At 51.3% G+C, this 14,146-nt stretch overlaps 1 protein-coding gene and 1 long non-coding RNA gene across 2 annotated transcripts in view; both read left to right on the top strand.

Moving 5' to 3' along the window:
* The window catches only part of ADAMTS15 (ADAM metallopeptidase with thrombospondin type 1 motif 15), a 20,097-nt gene extending 16,416 nt beyond the window's left edge, over positions 1 to 3,681 (top strand). The window contains exons 10-11 of the mRNA XM_014951819.1: positions 1,184 to 1,359; positions 1,774 to 3,681. Of these exons, the coding sequence (XP_014807305.1) occupies positions 1,184 to 1,359; positions 1,774 to 2,557 (960 nt within the window). The 3' untranslated portion in view covers positions 2,558 to 3,681. The remainder of the gene's footprint in view (positions 1 to 1,183; positions 1,360 to 1,773) is intronic.
* A 10-nt stretch (positions 3,682 to 3,691) lies between these two features.
* On the top strand, positions 3,692 to 5,011 carry LOC106893672. Its single transcript, XR_001413144.1, has 2 exons — positions 3,692 to 3,869; positions 3,944 to 5,011. It is a non-coding gene; the product is annotated as an uncharacterized LOC106893672 (long non-coding RNA).
* Positions 5,012 to 14,146: the final 9,135 nt, after the last annotated feature.

Below are 14,146 nucleotides of genomic sequence, written 5' to 3'. Positions count from 1 at the left end.
GACTGCACCCACCCCGTGCCAGCCAACGGGGGCTCCTACTGCGAGGGTGTCCGTGTCAAGTACCGCTCCTGCAACCTGGACCCCTGCCCCGCTGCAGGTAAGGGGTTGGAGCCCGGCTCCTTATGGTGTGTACAACCTACAACAACCCCATAAATCCAACTCTGGAGGTCCAAGGTGGTCCCCAATCCCACGCACATCCTCGTTTCTTCCAGTGCCAGGGAAGAGCTTCCGTGAGGAGCAGTGTGAAGCTTTCAACGGCTACAGCCACAGCACCAACCGACTCACCGCCTCCGTCTCCTGGGTCCCCAAATACTCCGGCGTCTCGCCCCGAGATAAATGCAAGCTCATCTGCCGGGCTAACGGCACCGGCTACTTCTACGTGCTGGCTCCCAAGGTTGGTGAAGGACCTCCAGGGTACAGCATCTGGGCTGGAGGATGACTCCGGTGTTCCTGGAAATGAAGGCGTTTTCCTTGTCTTGGTGGGCAGCTGGTGTTAGAGGAGGTTATGGAGGAGGAGAATCCACCAGGCTGGTAGGAATGGGCACGGGTGCATCTGCTTATTTATCTCAGGGCTGGAGCTGGTCCATGGAGGGTCTTCCTCCAGGTTTGTGAAGGTGCCTCTAGGACATGCCCACAGCCCTGAAATCATAGAATCATAGAATGGTTTGGGTTGGAAGGGACCTCAAAGATCATCTAGTTCCAACCCCCCTGCCCTGGGCAGGGACACCTCCCACTAGAGCAGGTTGCTCAAGGCCACATCCAGCCTGGCCTTGAACACTTCCAGGGATGGGGCATCCACAACTTCCCTGGGCAACCTGTTCCAGTGTCTCACCACCCTCAGAGTAAATGTAGAATGATATTGCTGAGTTGGGGAAGCGACGTGCAGGCAGGACAGGGCAGGTGGCCAGACATGGGACTGGGGGCTTGTCCTCCTGATCCAGCCCGTTCCCCTTGCACCGATGCAATGGAAAGGGCAGAGAATTATGTAGATGCAGCAGAAAAGGGATGTAGTCCCATCCGTCTCTTCTCAGAGACCCCAAAAATCCCAACTGCAGAGCAGAGCATGAACAAAGGGTGACACGGTGCCTTCCAGCATCTCCTCAGGACCTGTTGGGTGGATCTGGGGGGGTTTGTGGGGTGGCACAGGGAAACCCATGGGCTTGTTTTGCTCGCCCCGGTGCAGGTTGTGGATGGCACCCCTTGCTCCCCAGACTCCACCTCCGTCTGCGTCCAGGGCAAATGCATCAAGGCTGGCTGCGACGGGAAGCTGGGCTCCAAGAAGAAGTTTGACAAGTGCAGCGTGTGTGGAGGAGACAACAAGAGCTGCAAGAAGGTCTCGGGCTTGTTCACCAAACCCATGTAAGTGTTAGGTGACCACGGGTGCTTCCCCCTCTCCCGGCTTTTTGGGGTGGATGCAAGAAGGTGGTGGAGATGGTGATGGGGGCTGAGTCCACCCTGAGAAATCTGTTCTGGTGCTGGTGTACACCAATGTGTGGAGAGCTGGGCTGGCTCTGGAGGAGAAGCAGGACACATTCAACGTCCTGTCGACTTCTGCTGATGGAGTTATCCCTGGTACATCCATGTTGTTGAGCATCTCCTCAGGTCTGGGTGACCTCAGCCTAGATGAACCTCAGCGTAGAGAGGAGATTCGGAATTATCTTTGTGGGAAGGAGGAAATAACCATGGGGGTGGGAAGATCTGCAGAGCTTTGGGCTGAGGCCACATCCCAGCAGGGTGTCCCCCCTCGCCTGACGGCCCGCTCTTCTCTTCCAGGCACGGCTACAACTTCGTGGTGGTCATCCCGGCGGGCGCCTCCAACATCGACATCAGGCAGAGGGGCTACAAAGGGCTCATCAGCGATGACAACTACCTGGCCCTGAAGAACGGGCAGGGCAAGTACCTGCTGAATGGCCACTTCATCGTCTCGGCCGTGGAGAGGGACCTGATGGTGAAGGGCAGCGTCCTGCGCTACAGCGGCACCGGCACCGCCGTGGAGAGCCTCCAAGCCTTCAAACCCATCCAAGAACCCTTGACTTTGGAGGTGCTCTCCGTGGGGAAGATGACCCCTCCTCGGGTACGCTACTCCTTCTACCTCCCCAAGGAGAGCAAGGAGGACAAGTCCTCCTACAAGAAGGAAGGGGGCAAGACCCCGCCGGACCTCAACAACAGCGTCCTCAGCCTCTCCAACCGTTTGGACGGGGGGAGACCCAGCTACAAGCGTCCTTCTTACAAGTGGGCAGCTGGGGGTTGGGAGGCTTGCTCCGTCACCTGTGGGGATGGCTTGCAGAAGAGGTCGGTGGCTTGCCGTGACTCCTACGGCCAACCGGCCGCCGAGTGCGATGCCGCCCAACGACCGGCCGACGTCCGGCTCTGTGGGGAACCTTGCCCGGTTTGGGAAGCTGGACCTTGGTCTCCTTGCTCCAAGAGCTGTGGTCGAGGTTTCAAGAGGAGGGGGCTGAAGTGTTGGGTCCCCGGAGGACGCCTGCTGCCCCGGGAGAGTTGCAATTTTCGGAGGAAGCCCCAGGAGCTGGATTTTTGCACCTTGAGGCCTTGCTGAGCGGGTGGAGGAGGCATCTGAGAGGGAAGGGCACGGCGTTCCCCATGGCTGGATGCAGCCGAGGGGGTGGGGAAGAGGGAGAGATGTCCATAGCACATAGTAAACGGGGCTGGGGGGAAAAGAAATGGAAAAGCAAAGAAAAAAAGGGGAAAAAAAAAAGGGACCTGGGTGTGGGGACAGAGCACGCACACCCCACGTGCCCGGGAGAGAGGGATTTTTGGTTTTTTTGGTGTTTTTTTGTTTTTTTTAACCGACCAGGTCACTCGGAGACAGGGCGGGAACGAACATCTACCTCGAAGCCGCCGAGCGACGCGGAAACCCAGTGGCTGGGAGTTGTGGGGAAAAGGGGTTGGATGGATGGGAAGGAAAGGGGGGAGGAATCTCCATCCCGGGATGGGGATGGATCCCGGGCCAGGCAGGGAGAAGCCCCTAAATTGCACAGTCCAAACCTCCCCCCACCCCAACTTCCCCGGGGCCAAGCCTACCTCCCCCAACACTCCTCCTAAAAGGGACCAAAAAAGGATTTACCAATGCAACGACGGCAAATCCTACTGTCCAGCCACTGGTGTGATGAGTTGTTGGGCCTGATGCCTCCAGGGCTCGCTGGTGAGGACTTTTCCAGGTCTGGGAGAGCCAGGCTGGCAGGTGGTGGCTTTATTTTCGTTTTCTCCTCGTGTTTATGACCTGACCAGTGTAGATTTTATGGTGCTTAACTCTGTATTTTTTATTTTTTTTTTGGTTGTTGTTTTAACCTCCTTCCCTCCCCTCCCCGAGGGATGTAACCCTTGCATAGTGGGGATGGTGTTATTCCTTGGGGGGGACTTTATTTCCCATCCTATGGTGCTTCGGTCCAGGGCAGGTTGGAAAACCACCCGCCTGAGGTTTTTCAGGGTTCAAAAAGGATCACTACGGACCTGAGATCTGAGCTGTCATTCCAAAAAAAAACCCCAAAAAAGACCCAACAAGCAACTGTACTGTGGTACCACGGGGTCAGCCCCACCAGTCACCGGTACTTGACTCCGCTCTGGAAATGGTGCTCGCTGCTTAATGGGACCAGTATGCCATGCCCAAACACCTCTGCCCTCCACGCTTTGGGCCAGGCTGGGCTATTTTTCCTTCTGTGTTAACATGGTGCTCGCTGCTTAATGGGACCAGTATGCCATGCCCAAACACCTCTGCCCTCCAGCCTTTGGGCCAGGCTGGGCTATTTTTCCTTCTGCATAAAGCTCCTTCCCCCCAACCCCAAGCTATGGGAGATGGGGTGACATCCCCAGCATCGCTTCTGAGCGGTGGGAGAGGAAGATAAATTCAGGTTTGGGGTTTTCCCAAGGAAAAAAAAAGGGCTCAGCAGGGTTCAGGCGTGTGGAAATAGGAAGATAAATTCAGGTTTGGGGTTTTCCCCAAGGGAAAAGGGAAAATAAAAGGGCTCAGTGGGGTTCAGGAGTGTGGAAAAAGAGCATGGGGTTGAACCTCTTGCTGCTGCAGAGCATCCACCACCAGCTTCCCCCTCTGGGGTTTTATTTGGTGCCTCTGAGGGTCCCGTAGCATCGTGCCCCGTGGTGGTGGGAGCTGCCTTACCTCACACACTGCTCTCTCTCTGCCCAATGACCCTTTAATGCCTCCTTTAAGGTCTTCTGCTCCGATCAAATCACCAGGGACCACTTGACTTCTTGCTTTTCCACCGATGAAGGTGCCTCTTAATCAATTAGCTGTGACCCTGAGCCAAGCAGAGCCTCGGGGTCGAGCTACGGCATTACTGGGACCAGCAAGAAGGGATATTACACATTATGGAGATTATGGGTGGGCTGAAGATGCTGTCTCAGCAATTAAAGGCTTGGAGCCCACCTTGTTCCCTCCATCCCACGCAGGTATAGCCTGGAAACTCCTCGTGCCCCTTGGTCTGCTCCCAAAGGTCTCCAGCTGTGGGCAGATTGAGAAAGATGACCAGGTGGCACAAGGGGTTGACCTTCCCACCAGCTCCCAAAACTCCTCGTGACGATGTCTGTGGAGCCATCCTCCCTCCCTGGATGTATGTCAGATGGGAATATTTTGGGATGGGACTTGGTCTTCCAGAGAAACCCTTCCAAGTCTCCATTCCCATGTGGGGAATTCTCCATTCCCATCATCCATTCTCCGAGGGTTTTCCTGTGTAGCCGAGCCCAATGTGCTTTCCTCAAGGAGGGGGGATGGAGCTCCCCTTTTGTCTCTTGCCATTTGAGAGATGGTTCCCAAAGCCACTGAGATATCATCACGTTGGGGAGGGGAAAAGGGGGGTAAAAAAGGGGGGTGGGAGGGATTTCTTGTGTTGCCGTTCTTCTGCCCGGCGTGCAGCGGAAGGAAGGACGGGAGATGCCAATCATACTGGCTGCTTTGTGTATACCATGTATACTAAACATCGATCTCTGCTGTTTGTGCCTCAATAGCAAACCCGAAATAAAACTGTATTTAAAGTTACGCCTGGTTTCCCGGGGCTGGGGGGAGAGGGGGAGGGCAAAAAACCATCTGTGCCCATGTGCCTCTGTTGTTTCTTGTTTGCTTGTTCTTCTCCTTGTTGCCTTTCTTTCCTTTTTTCTTTATGTTGGAAGTTTTGTTTGGGTTTGTTATTGTTGTTGTTGTTGTCTCTTTTCACTGGTGCCCAGTGGCAGGACAAGAGCTAATGGGGAAAAACTTGAACATAGGAAGTTCCATCAAAACATGAGGAGGAACTTCTTTAATTTGAGGGTGGCAGAGCACTGGAAGAGACTGCCCAGAGAGGTTGCAGAGTCTCCATCTCTGGTTCAAAACCCACCTGGATATGTTCCTGTGCAACCTGCTCTAGGTAGACCTGCTTTGGCAGTGGGGTTGGACTAGATGATCTCCAGAGGTCCCTTCCAACACCATATCATTCTATGTCATTTACCTGGTGGCTACGGAGAATTTCTGGTCTTCTTGTGGTCCCAGCCTCTTCGAAGCCTCAATAATTCAAGAAAAAAAAACACAGCTTTGAGTGCCTAATAGGTTTTTTGAGACTTTTCTGCTACAAAAAAACCTCCACCAACCAGCATGAAGGAGCCTGGTGGTGGATTGTTCCATCAAGACCCAGGTCTTACCTTCACCATGACATTAAATACCGGAGGCTGGTTTGGTTTAGCCTGAAATTAGGATGCTCTTCCTTCAGGAAAACAGCACTATAGGGTTAAATGGATTAATGTAATGTAAAAACCTAAAAAAACTGGAACGGGGCTCTCATATCCTGGAACAACTGTGTCTGCACATACCATTGTCCAGGACCATCCCTTCCCCAACGTGTTATTCCAGTAATGTGGACAAACCCTGGGTCTCAGCCCCTCATCCCCTCACCTCCGGATGGTCTGGAAAAAAGCCAGATTAGCTGAGATGCCCGGAAAAAAAAACCCCAAAACTAAACCTATTCCTCCTTCCCCTTTCCCAGCACACCCTCCCTGAGTCACAACCTTCTTCCTTCGGGGCCACCGGTGAGATAAAGCCCTGCCCTTCCAAGGGACACGTCCTCCTGATGTCACCCCCTCCACAGATTGCCTGCTGTTTTATTCCCCATCACAGATTAGCTGAGATGCCCGGAAAAAAAAAAAACCCAAAACCAAACCTATTCTTCCTTCCCCTTTCCCAGCACACCCTCCCTGAGTCACAACCTTCTTCCTTCGGGGCCACCGGTGAGATAAAGCCCTGCCCTTCCAAGGGACACGTCCTCCTGATGTCACCCCCTCCACAGATTGCCTGCTGTTTTATTCCCCATCCCCAGCAAACGCAACTGTTTTTTTTTTTTTCCTGCTATGCTGTAATGATTTGGCTCATTTAATGTAGTTTTTAAAGGGGGGGGCACAAACTGGCTTTGTTTTTCATGGCCATAAAGAAACAAACAGGACACACCCGACCCAGCATCTTCCCCCTGGCTGGGTCCTATGGGGGAAATAAAGGATTGATCCCTAAAAAAAAATAAAAAAACCTTCAGTTCCAGCCCAGATATATCCCACGTTGCAAAGGCTCCAGCTGCAAACAGCTTTATTAGGGATAAAAAGGGAGGTTTCCAGCTGGTGCAACACCCCCTGCCTTAGTTTTCCCCTTGGGTATTTGGTCAGGAGCCAAAACCTAGGTTGAAACCAACACCTTGTTCCTCCAGCACTGGGTGACAGCCACACTTTTAACCAGGTTCCCCCTTAAAAATCACCCAGAGAGATTAAAAAAACCCCACAAAACCAACCACAAAACCCCCCAAGCGTTTACCTGGTAAGGAAGGAAAAAACCAAGCACCATCTTGGAGGTGTTCAACCAAGTGGTGGTCTCTTTTCTCAGGGAGCTTTGCCCCAGGAAAGCTGGGGGTGGTTTAATGGGGTCTGAGCCAAACACCAGCACCTGGGACTGGGAGGGTGACACAGGTGATGTCCCACATCCCCACCAGGCTCCCTGGGGAGAGAGAAACCATGTGGAGCATCACAGGCCATGTCCAAGGGGAAGGGGCATCTTCTCCCAGCACCATGAGACACCGTCCCCAACAGCTCTGGGGCTTCCCAGTTTCCTGACGTGGAAAGATGTTGTGTTTTGCTTCCTTTTACTCTGAATTTGGATTCTCTGGTGGCTAATAAAAGGCTGAGCTGGCTGCTTTTCCCCCTTCAGGGGCCACTGATGCATCTTCACCTTCATCCTCCAGCTCCCCTAAATGTGAAGGAAACTCATAACCTGGAAACCTCAGCTTTGCTGGGGTTAAAAACGGGGTTAAAAGCAGGGAATTGGAAGTGGCAGGTTGATGGGCATGAGGCTCACCTCCTTGTCCCAAGGATCTCGTCCAGGGATCCCCACCAAGCTCCCAGATAATGTCTTAATTTGGAGAAGGGAGTTAATTACACCCCGGGTTGGGCACATTTCTGAAATGCCCCTCTGGCAGCATCTTATTTCCCTGCTCCCTGGCTTTGGCAGATGGAGAGCACCGTGGGGTTTGGAAAAAAAAACTACAAAAAGAACTCCATCCTACAAAAAAAACCCACCAAAACCCTACCAAAATAACCCCAAAACTTAAAAAAAAATTAAAAAATCCCACCCCCAAAAAGAACAGACCTACCAAATCCTCTGCCAGAACAAGTGCATTTAGTTCCCCTGGTTGTTTCCCAACCCCTTTCTTTGCCCTTTTCATGTGTTTTTCCCCAGGCATCTGTTTTTGGGCACCTTTGGAGAAAGATGCTGGATTAGAGCAAGCTCTGCCCCGACCCAATACACATTTCCTTACGTTTTAAGCTGCAAAAATGGCATGAAAATGGAATCTAACCCGTGGCGTGGTAGCACGAGATGTTCTCGATGGGACACAGAGATCTCCAGCCTCTTAAACTCTTGCTTAAGACATGTAACAAGTGCTGAACTCTCTCGATGATTTAATACACGAAGGGATTTGCTGAGAGGGAAGGTCCTTGCCGTGCTCTGAGTTTTCTTCACTCCAAGCTCAGGCAGAAAATGCTTTTATGAAACTAAAAACCCTTCTCCAGCATCTGGCACCGCCGGTGAATCTGCTTCCTCTTGTTTGTCCTGAGTCAAAACACAAGAAAATTGCAAAAAAAAATTAAAAAAAATATAAATAAATGGGGGGAGGTTACCTGAAATGGAGCATCAGGGAGAGAAACCATGGAAGGGGTGGGCAGTGTTGGCATCTCCTCCATCTTTCTGGTCCAGGGCGCTTCGACGCGGCTCCGGATCCTCTCCCTGAGGTTGGGATGCTGCCCTGCTATCATTATTGCAATTATTATTATTATTATTATTATTGTTATTATTGGTGTTTGCCAGGACACAAAAGCAAAACCAGACGGAGGTTGAAGGAAAGGAGCTAATAGAGAACACATGTCCTGCAGGAAACATCTCCTGGGGTGGAGTAGGGGGGGATACATGGGAAGGGCAGCGCAGAGCTTTGCACGGGGAAAATGAGGATGTTCACCCGAAATTAGGGATAGAGAACAAAATGCTGATGTGGAACAGGGATGGGAGACCCTGGCCCTTCTCCCAGGCCTTCTCCATCACCTCAGCTGACGGAGGAGGACAGATTGTGCCGGCTACGGCCGGCCCTCGCCGAATCTGGCAGGAAAAAACCTGCTTTCCAAGCAGAAAAAAAAAAAAAAAAAAGGCCTTTTTTTTTTCCCCACTGAGGATGTGTCACTGATCCTCACCCCGGGTCAGGCGCTTGCAGAAAGCCCAGGCAGCATTTCTGCATTCAGGGAGGAGGGGGGGGGATGGAGAGGAACCCCAGCAGCGCCGTGGGACCGGCAGGGAGAGGGATGCCAGCCCCCCCAGCCCCCCCGGCGATGCTGACCCTCGTTGACTACTTACAGCAGACTAAACTTCCCCCCATCATCCTCCCCAGCCAGAAAAGTGACACGTTCCCACAAGCATTTCTGCTGTCGTTTTAATTTTTTTTAATTTTTTTTTATTTTTTTTTTTTTTTTTCTAATTATACAACACACGCTCTCAGTGCCAAATGTGCTCCGGCCAACTCCAACCCAGCAGAGCTGGTGGATTTACAGCAAGAAAAAAATCCCACCTCCTTATCATCCGGTGGCAGGAGATGAATTTTTACCCTTTTGGAGGTCTCCATCACCTATTTTGGGTCCTATAAAGCCCTCATCCTGGAAGAAGCCATGGCAGATGGAGAGAGAGACGGCGGTGCTCGGCCGAGGGCCGCCCTCGGCATCTCCCAAGGCATGAGCTGAGGAAATCAGGCAGCTGTTAAAAACTATAATCCTTAACTGGGTAAAAAACCTCAGAAATCACAGCCATGGGGTGAGCGGTGAGAGCTTTCCAGCCGGCTCCTGGGGAAGGTGCTGCGTTTGGATTTAGTCTAATTAATATCAAGCTCAGCCAAGCAGGCCCGGGAGGCGGATGGGTCTCCCAAATCGTTATTTAATGGGGCTCGATTATTTATTTTTGAAGGTATTTCTTTCTTTTTTTTTAAAGTTTCTCACCCCTTTGGAAATGAATTTAGGGCCGATGAGAGGTGTTGGATCGACAGCCCTGGAAATAACAAGCCCTCAAGGAGAAATGTTTCGGAGTCGTGGAAGGACCAACGCTGTACGAAAACCCAGGCGTAAGGGTAATTAATTTGCAGTAACAGCTGCTTTTTTGCTTTTTTTTCTGCTCGAAAATCAAAAAATAGAGACTGGGGGGGGTTGACAGAGCATCTGAGACACTTTCAGGTGGCCAAAGCATCGGGCACGGCCGGAGCTGGCGAAGCAACACGCCATCCCTGAGCCACCAAGGGCTATGTTTCGGTGCTTTAATTGCTGTTCCTGCTTAAATACCCCATTTTTTTTTTTTCTAAGCCCTTAAGGATGTTCTTAATTTTGAGCAGGACCCTTCGGCACCTCGGTACAGCCCCTGAGCAAAGCGACTTCACACAGAGGCTGGAAGTTTACACCAAATAAAAAGTGTTTGGGGTGTACAGAGCTGAGAAAACACCCTAAATATATCCCTCCCCACGTCACAAAACAGGCTCTTTTGGGTTCTTTTGTTTGTTTCTTTTTTTTCTTGATATATATATATACATATATATATACTACTTCGGCCTTTTCCGCCGCTCTGTATCCTTCAGAACCTTCTCAAAGCCCAGGCTCTTGGAGAGCAGAAATACATGTTCCCCAAATTATGGTCACTCCAGGGACCACATCGTCATGACAGAGATAATTATGGCTCTCTGTGTTCTCGCTGACATGTGTTGGCCAGAAGCAGCCCCACGTGCTGCAGAACAGCGGGTGGGAGGAGGTGGGGGAAGGACATCTGGACCAGGGATGGAAGGGAAGGTGCAGCGAGACGATGAGTAAAGAGTAGATGAGTCTACTCCAGCCTGGTCTATTTGGCCATTCTTTAAAAATCTCAAGGATCTTGGGGGGAAAAAACCCAAACAACCCCAATATCCCCACGCTAGATGTTAAGGGAAATGAGGGAGACCAAAGGCCACGTCTTCATCCATCTTTAGATGCCTCCAGGACTTAGGGGGAGGCGAGGGGTGGATTCAGGGGGGTGCTCGGGGGTCATAAATGGTGGCCACGGTGAGGTATGGCCTTGATCATAGTTTTTTTCCCAAATTGCCCATTAACCACCCCCCCGGCTTCAGCACTTACTTGGGAGGTGAGGACGTATCACGTGGAAAAACAAACACGGAGGAAAACGGGCACTGAAAGACAGGGAGAACCCTGGGCCGCCTCATTTTCTCCCAAAGGCAGGAGAAAAAAGGAGCGGGGGGAGAGGAGAGGAAAGGAGGAGAAAGAAGAAAAAACAAGGGAAAGCTCCAGAGAGGGGTGTTAATGAGGAGCAGCTGTTATCCCACCTGAATCCCGGGGTTTTTTTGGCTTCTCATCATCCCCAGAGCATCGGAGAGCAGTCGGAGACCCTCCGTGCTACCCCATCCCTGGGGGGGGCAGATAAAATGTGGCTGCCAAAAGGTGATGAAGAGGGTAAAAAAACCCCACTTTTATGTTGTTCACAACGTGCTTTATTTGGTTGTGTAAAACCGTTGGAAACGGGTGGCTTTTTGAACAAGGAACCTTTGGCTCAAACCCTTTTAAACTTTTTTTTTTCCTTTTTTTTTTTTTCTGCTTTTGAGGAGGAGAAAAGGAAGCGAAAAGACACAAGATGTCTCCTCCTTCCAGCCCTTAGGACCATCTCTCCTCCAGAGCAAGGACCTGAACATCCTGAAGAAAACGCGGAGCACGTCGTTTTAAAGCACTTAAGCTGCAATTTATTTAAAAAAAAAAATAAAAATAGGGCCATCTCCTGTATAAATGATTGTGCATAATTCCTCACATCCATCCATCCTTCCTTCCTTCCTCCCTCCCTCCCATCCCCGATGCAGATGCAATTAGGAAGGCTTTTGGGATTTTAATTTCTGATGCAGCCGAGGTGGTTTCGCAGCCGTGGCCGACTGTTTCCTATTTGGACCTGAAAAATAAAAGCCTGCCCTAATTAGCACGTCCCGTGCGTGTGAGTCAATGGGTTTGTTTCCTTTTAGAAAGAAATTAAAAAAAAAAAAAAAAAAAGAAACAACCCACAAAGGCACAAAATTAGCTCCGTGGCAAAGTCAACGAGTCGGGACAAAGCGATGGGCATCAAATGGTCCCCGGGGGGGACCATTGAGGGGCTCCTGGGGTGATGCTGAGCATCCACATGCCATGTGTCCACCAAGCCTGGAAATTATTCACTAAATCCAGCTGGGATTCGCTCCTAAAATTTCCATATATATATATATTTGGAGAGGAGGGGATGAGTTTACGTGGGAAAAAAAATAACCCTGCCCTTCTCCTTGCCCTGGGTACCAGACTTTGGGGCTTTTCTCTCCCCGCTGCCAGGGATTCCTCTCATCTTTGATTTTGTGCTTTGTTTCTGCTGGTGGGAAGCCAAAAAGCACCAGGGAACCTGTTTCTGATCCATCCCCTCTCTCCTCCCCGTTGCTGGGACCTCTCGGCCCCCGCCACGACGCGGCTCCATCAAGGGTTAACTCTTCCACCCGCCTTTTTCACATTTTTCCTCTTTAATATCGCCTCTGAAGAAACAAACAGAGACGAATCCCACCCTCTCCCCCGAGACTCTTTCTTGGCTTGTTCCAGAGAACATGCAAATAATCATTATTTGTCCTATATTTCCTTTCTCCCTGCCTCGTTTCAGGCAGCCTTGGGGATTGAGTAAACGCAACGAGAGAGCGAACAAGGAGGGCAATAAACCCAAATAAATAAAGAACTGATAAAACCGGAGTGGGAAGGAGATAAAAAAACACAAAAAAACCCGACAACATTCCCCCTGTGGTACAAGATGTAGGGGCTGAAAATGTTGGATAAAACCAAACACCACGATGGGACAGACACGGGGCTCCACCGAGGCCAGCGCAGACGTCTAGGAAAAAGCCCTAAATCCTCCTTATTCTGGGCAACGAGTCCAAATTTGGGGGGATAAATCCTTTATGGAGAAGGGGTGAGATATTTCACTGCCTATTTTTCCTTGTATGAAGGCGTTGTGTGGCCAGCGGGGTGAGGGGGGCAGGATTCTCTACTGGGGAGACCTCCCTTGCGGTGCTGCCTCCAGCTTTGGGGCCTCCAACAGCAGAAGGACGTGGACCTGTTGGAGCAGAGCCAGAGGAGGCCATGGAGATGCTCCAAGGGCTGGAGCCCCTCTGCTGAGAGGACAGGCTGAGAGAGTTGGGGGGTTCAGCCTGGAGAAGAGAAGGCTCCGGGGAGACCTTGGAGCCCCTTCCAGTCCCTCAAGGGGCTCCAGGAGAGATGGGGAGGGACTCTGGATCAGGGAGGGGAGCCATAGGAGGAGGGGGAAGGGTTTGACACTGAAAGAGGGGAGATGGAGATGAGATGTGGGGAAGAACTTCTTTGCTGTGAGGGTGGTGAGACCCTGGAATAGAAGCTGTGGTTGCCCCATCCCTGGAGGGGTTCAAGACCAGGTTGGAGGGGGCTTGGAGCAACCTGGTCTGGTGGGAGGGGTCCCTGCCCAGGGCAGGGGGTTGGAATGAGATGATCTTGAAGGTCCCTTCCACCCCAAACCCTTCTGTGATTCTATGAAACTCCTCAGGGATGGGACCTTCTGGTTCTACTTCCCATGCTCTGCTATTTCCATCCGTCTGTGCTTTCAAGCCCCTTTCAGTCTTCTCCAGGTGGCTTCTTCACCCCTCAAATTGGTTCACATCTATATATTTTATATCTCCTCTCCTCCTGTAGCTGTTGGCTGTGGTGCCCAACGACCTCTGAAGCCAGAAGCAATCCTGAGCTCTTGCTCAAATCTGGGCTGCAGAGCCTCATGTTGGGGAGGACTGCAGGATGGACTCCAAACCCATAGGAGCTGTGGCCCATTGGACCACGAGCCAAGGGCGAGGAGAAGACATCTGAGGCGTCTTGTACCAGAAAAATGGGTATTTGCAAGAAATCACATCACTTGGATGAATCAGAGTCTGGCTGCAGGGGATCCATAAAACTCTCCTCAATCCTTTAGTTTTGCCTCTTTTCCTGGGATCAACTTCAACCTGAAGGTCCCCGCTGTTTAAAAAAAATAACATTTTGGTTTTACCCAAATGGCAAAAAAAAAAAAAAAAAGGGTATCAGGTTGGCGGGTCCTTCAGAAGATGCTGTGAAACTCCTGCAGCGTATGTTTTGGATACGGAGAGCCAATATCGTGCTTCTCAGAGCAAAAATATTTGGGGTTTGCCCCCCAAATGTTGCGAAAAACAAGGCGAAGAGGGTGGAAAAAGGAGGAGTGGTGCTGTGAAAGGTGCAGGGCTCCTTCTTTCTCTGTTTTCTGTTGGATTTTCTTTGCTAAAACCACGTTGGTGGCTGCTCAGAGCCCACATCTGGTCCCCCCCAGCACGGGTTTGGGCTGCCCAGGCTCACATCTGGATGCAGCCAGTATTTCCAAGGCATTTTCACATCTCTCCCCAAAAAGAGACATCCCCTGTTTCCCTTTCCTGAGGCAGTGGCTTGGTGAGCAGTGCCTTTCCTCCTCCCCATCCCCCCCAAAATCTCTCACCTCCCAGCTCCTGGGAGCCGATAATGAAAAACTTCCCGCCGCGCCGGGACCGCTGCTTTTCCAGATTAAGCAAAAAAAAAA

This window comes from Calidris pugnax, unplaced genomic scaffold (assembly GCF_001431845.1).
Source record: "Calidris pugnax isolate Ruff unplaced genomic scaffold, ASM143184v1 scaffold145, whole genome shotgun sequence".
NCBI lineage: Eukaryota > Metazoa > Chordata > Aves > Charadriiformes > Scolopacidae > Calidris > Calidris pugnax.
This window is presented reverse-complemented; position numbering and strand designations above follow the sequence as displayed.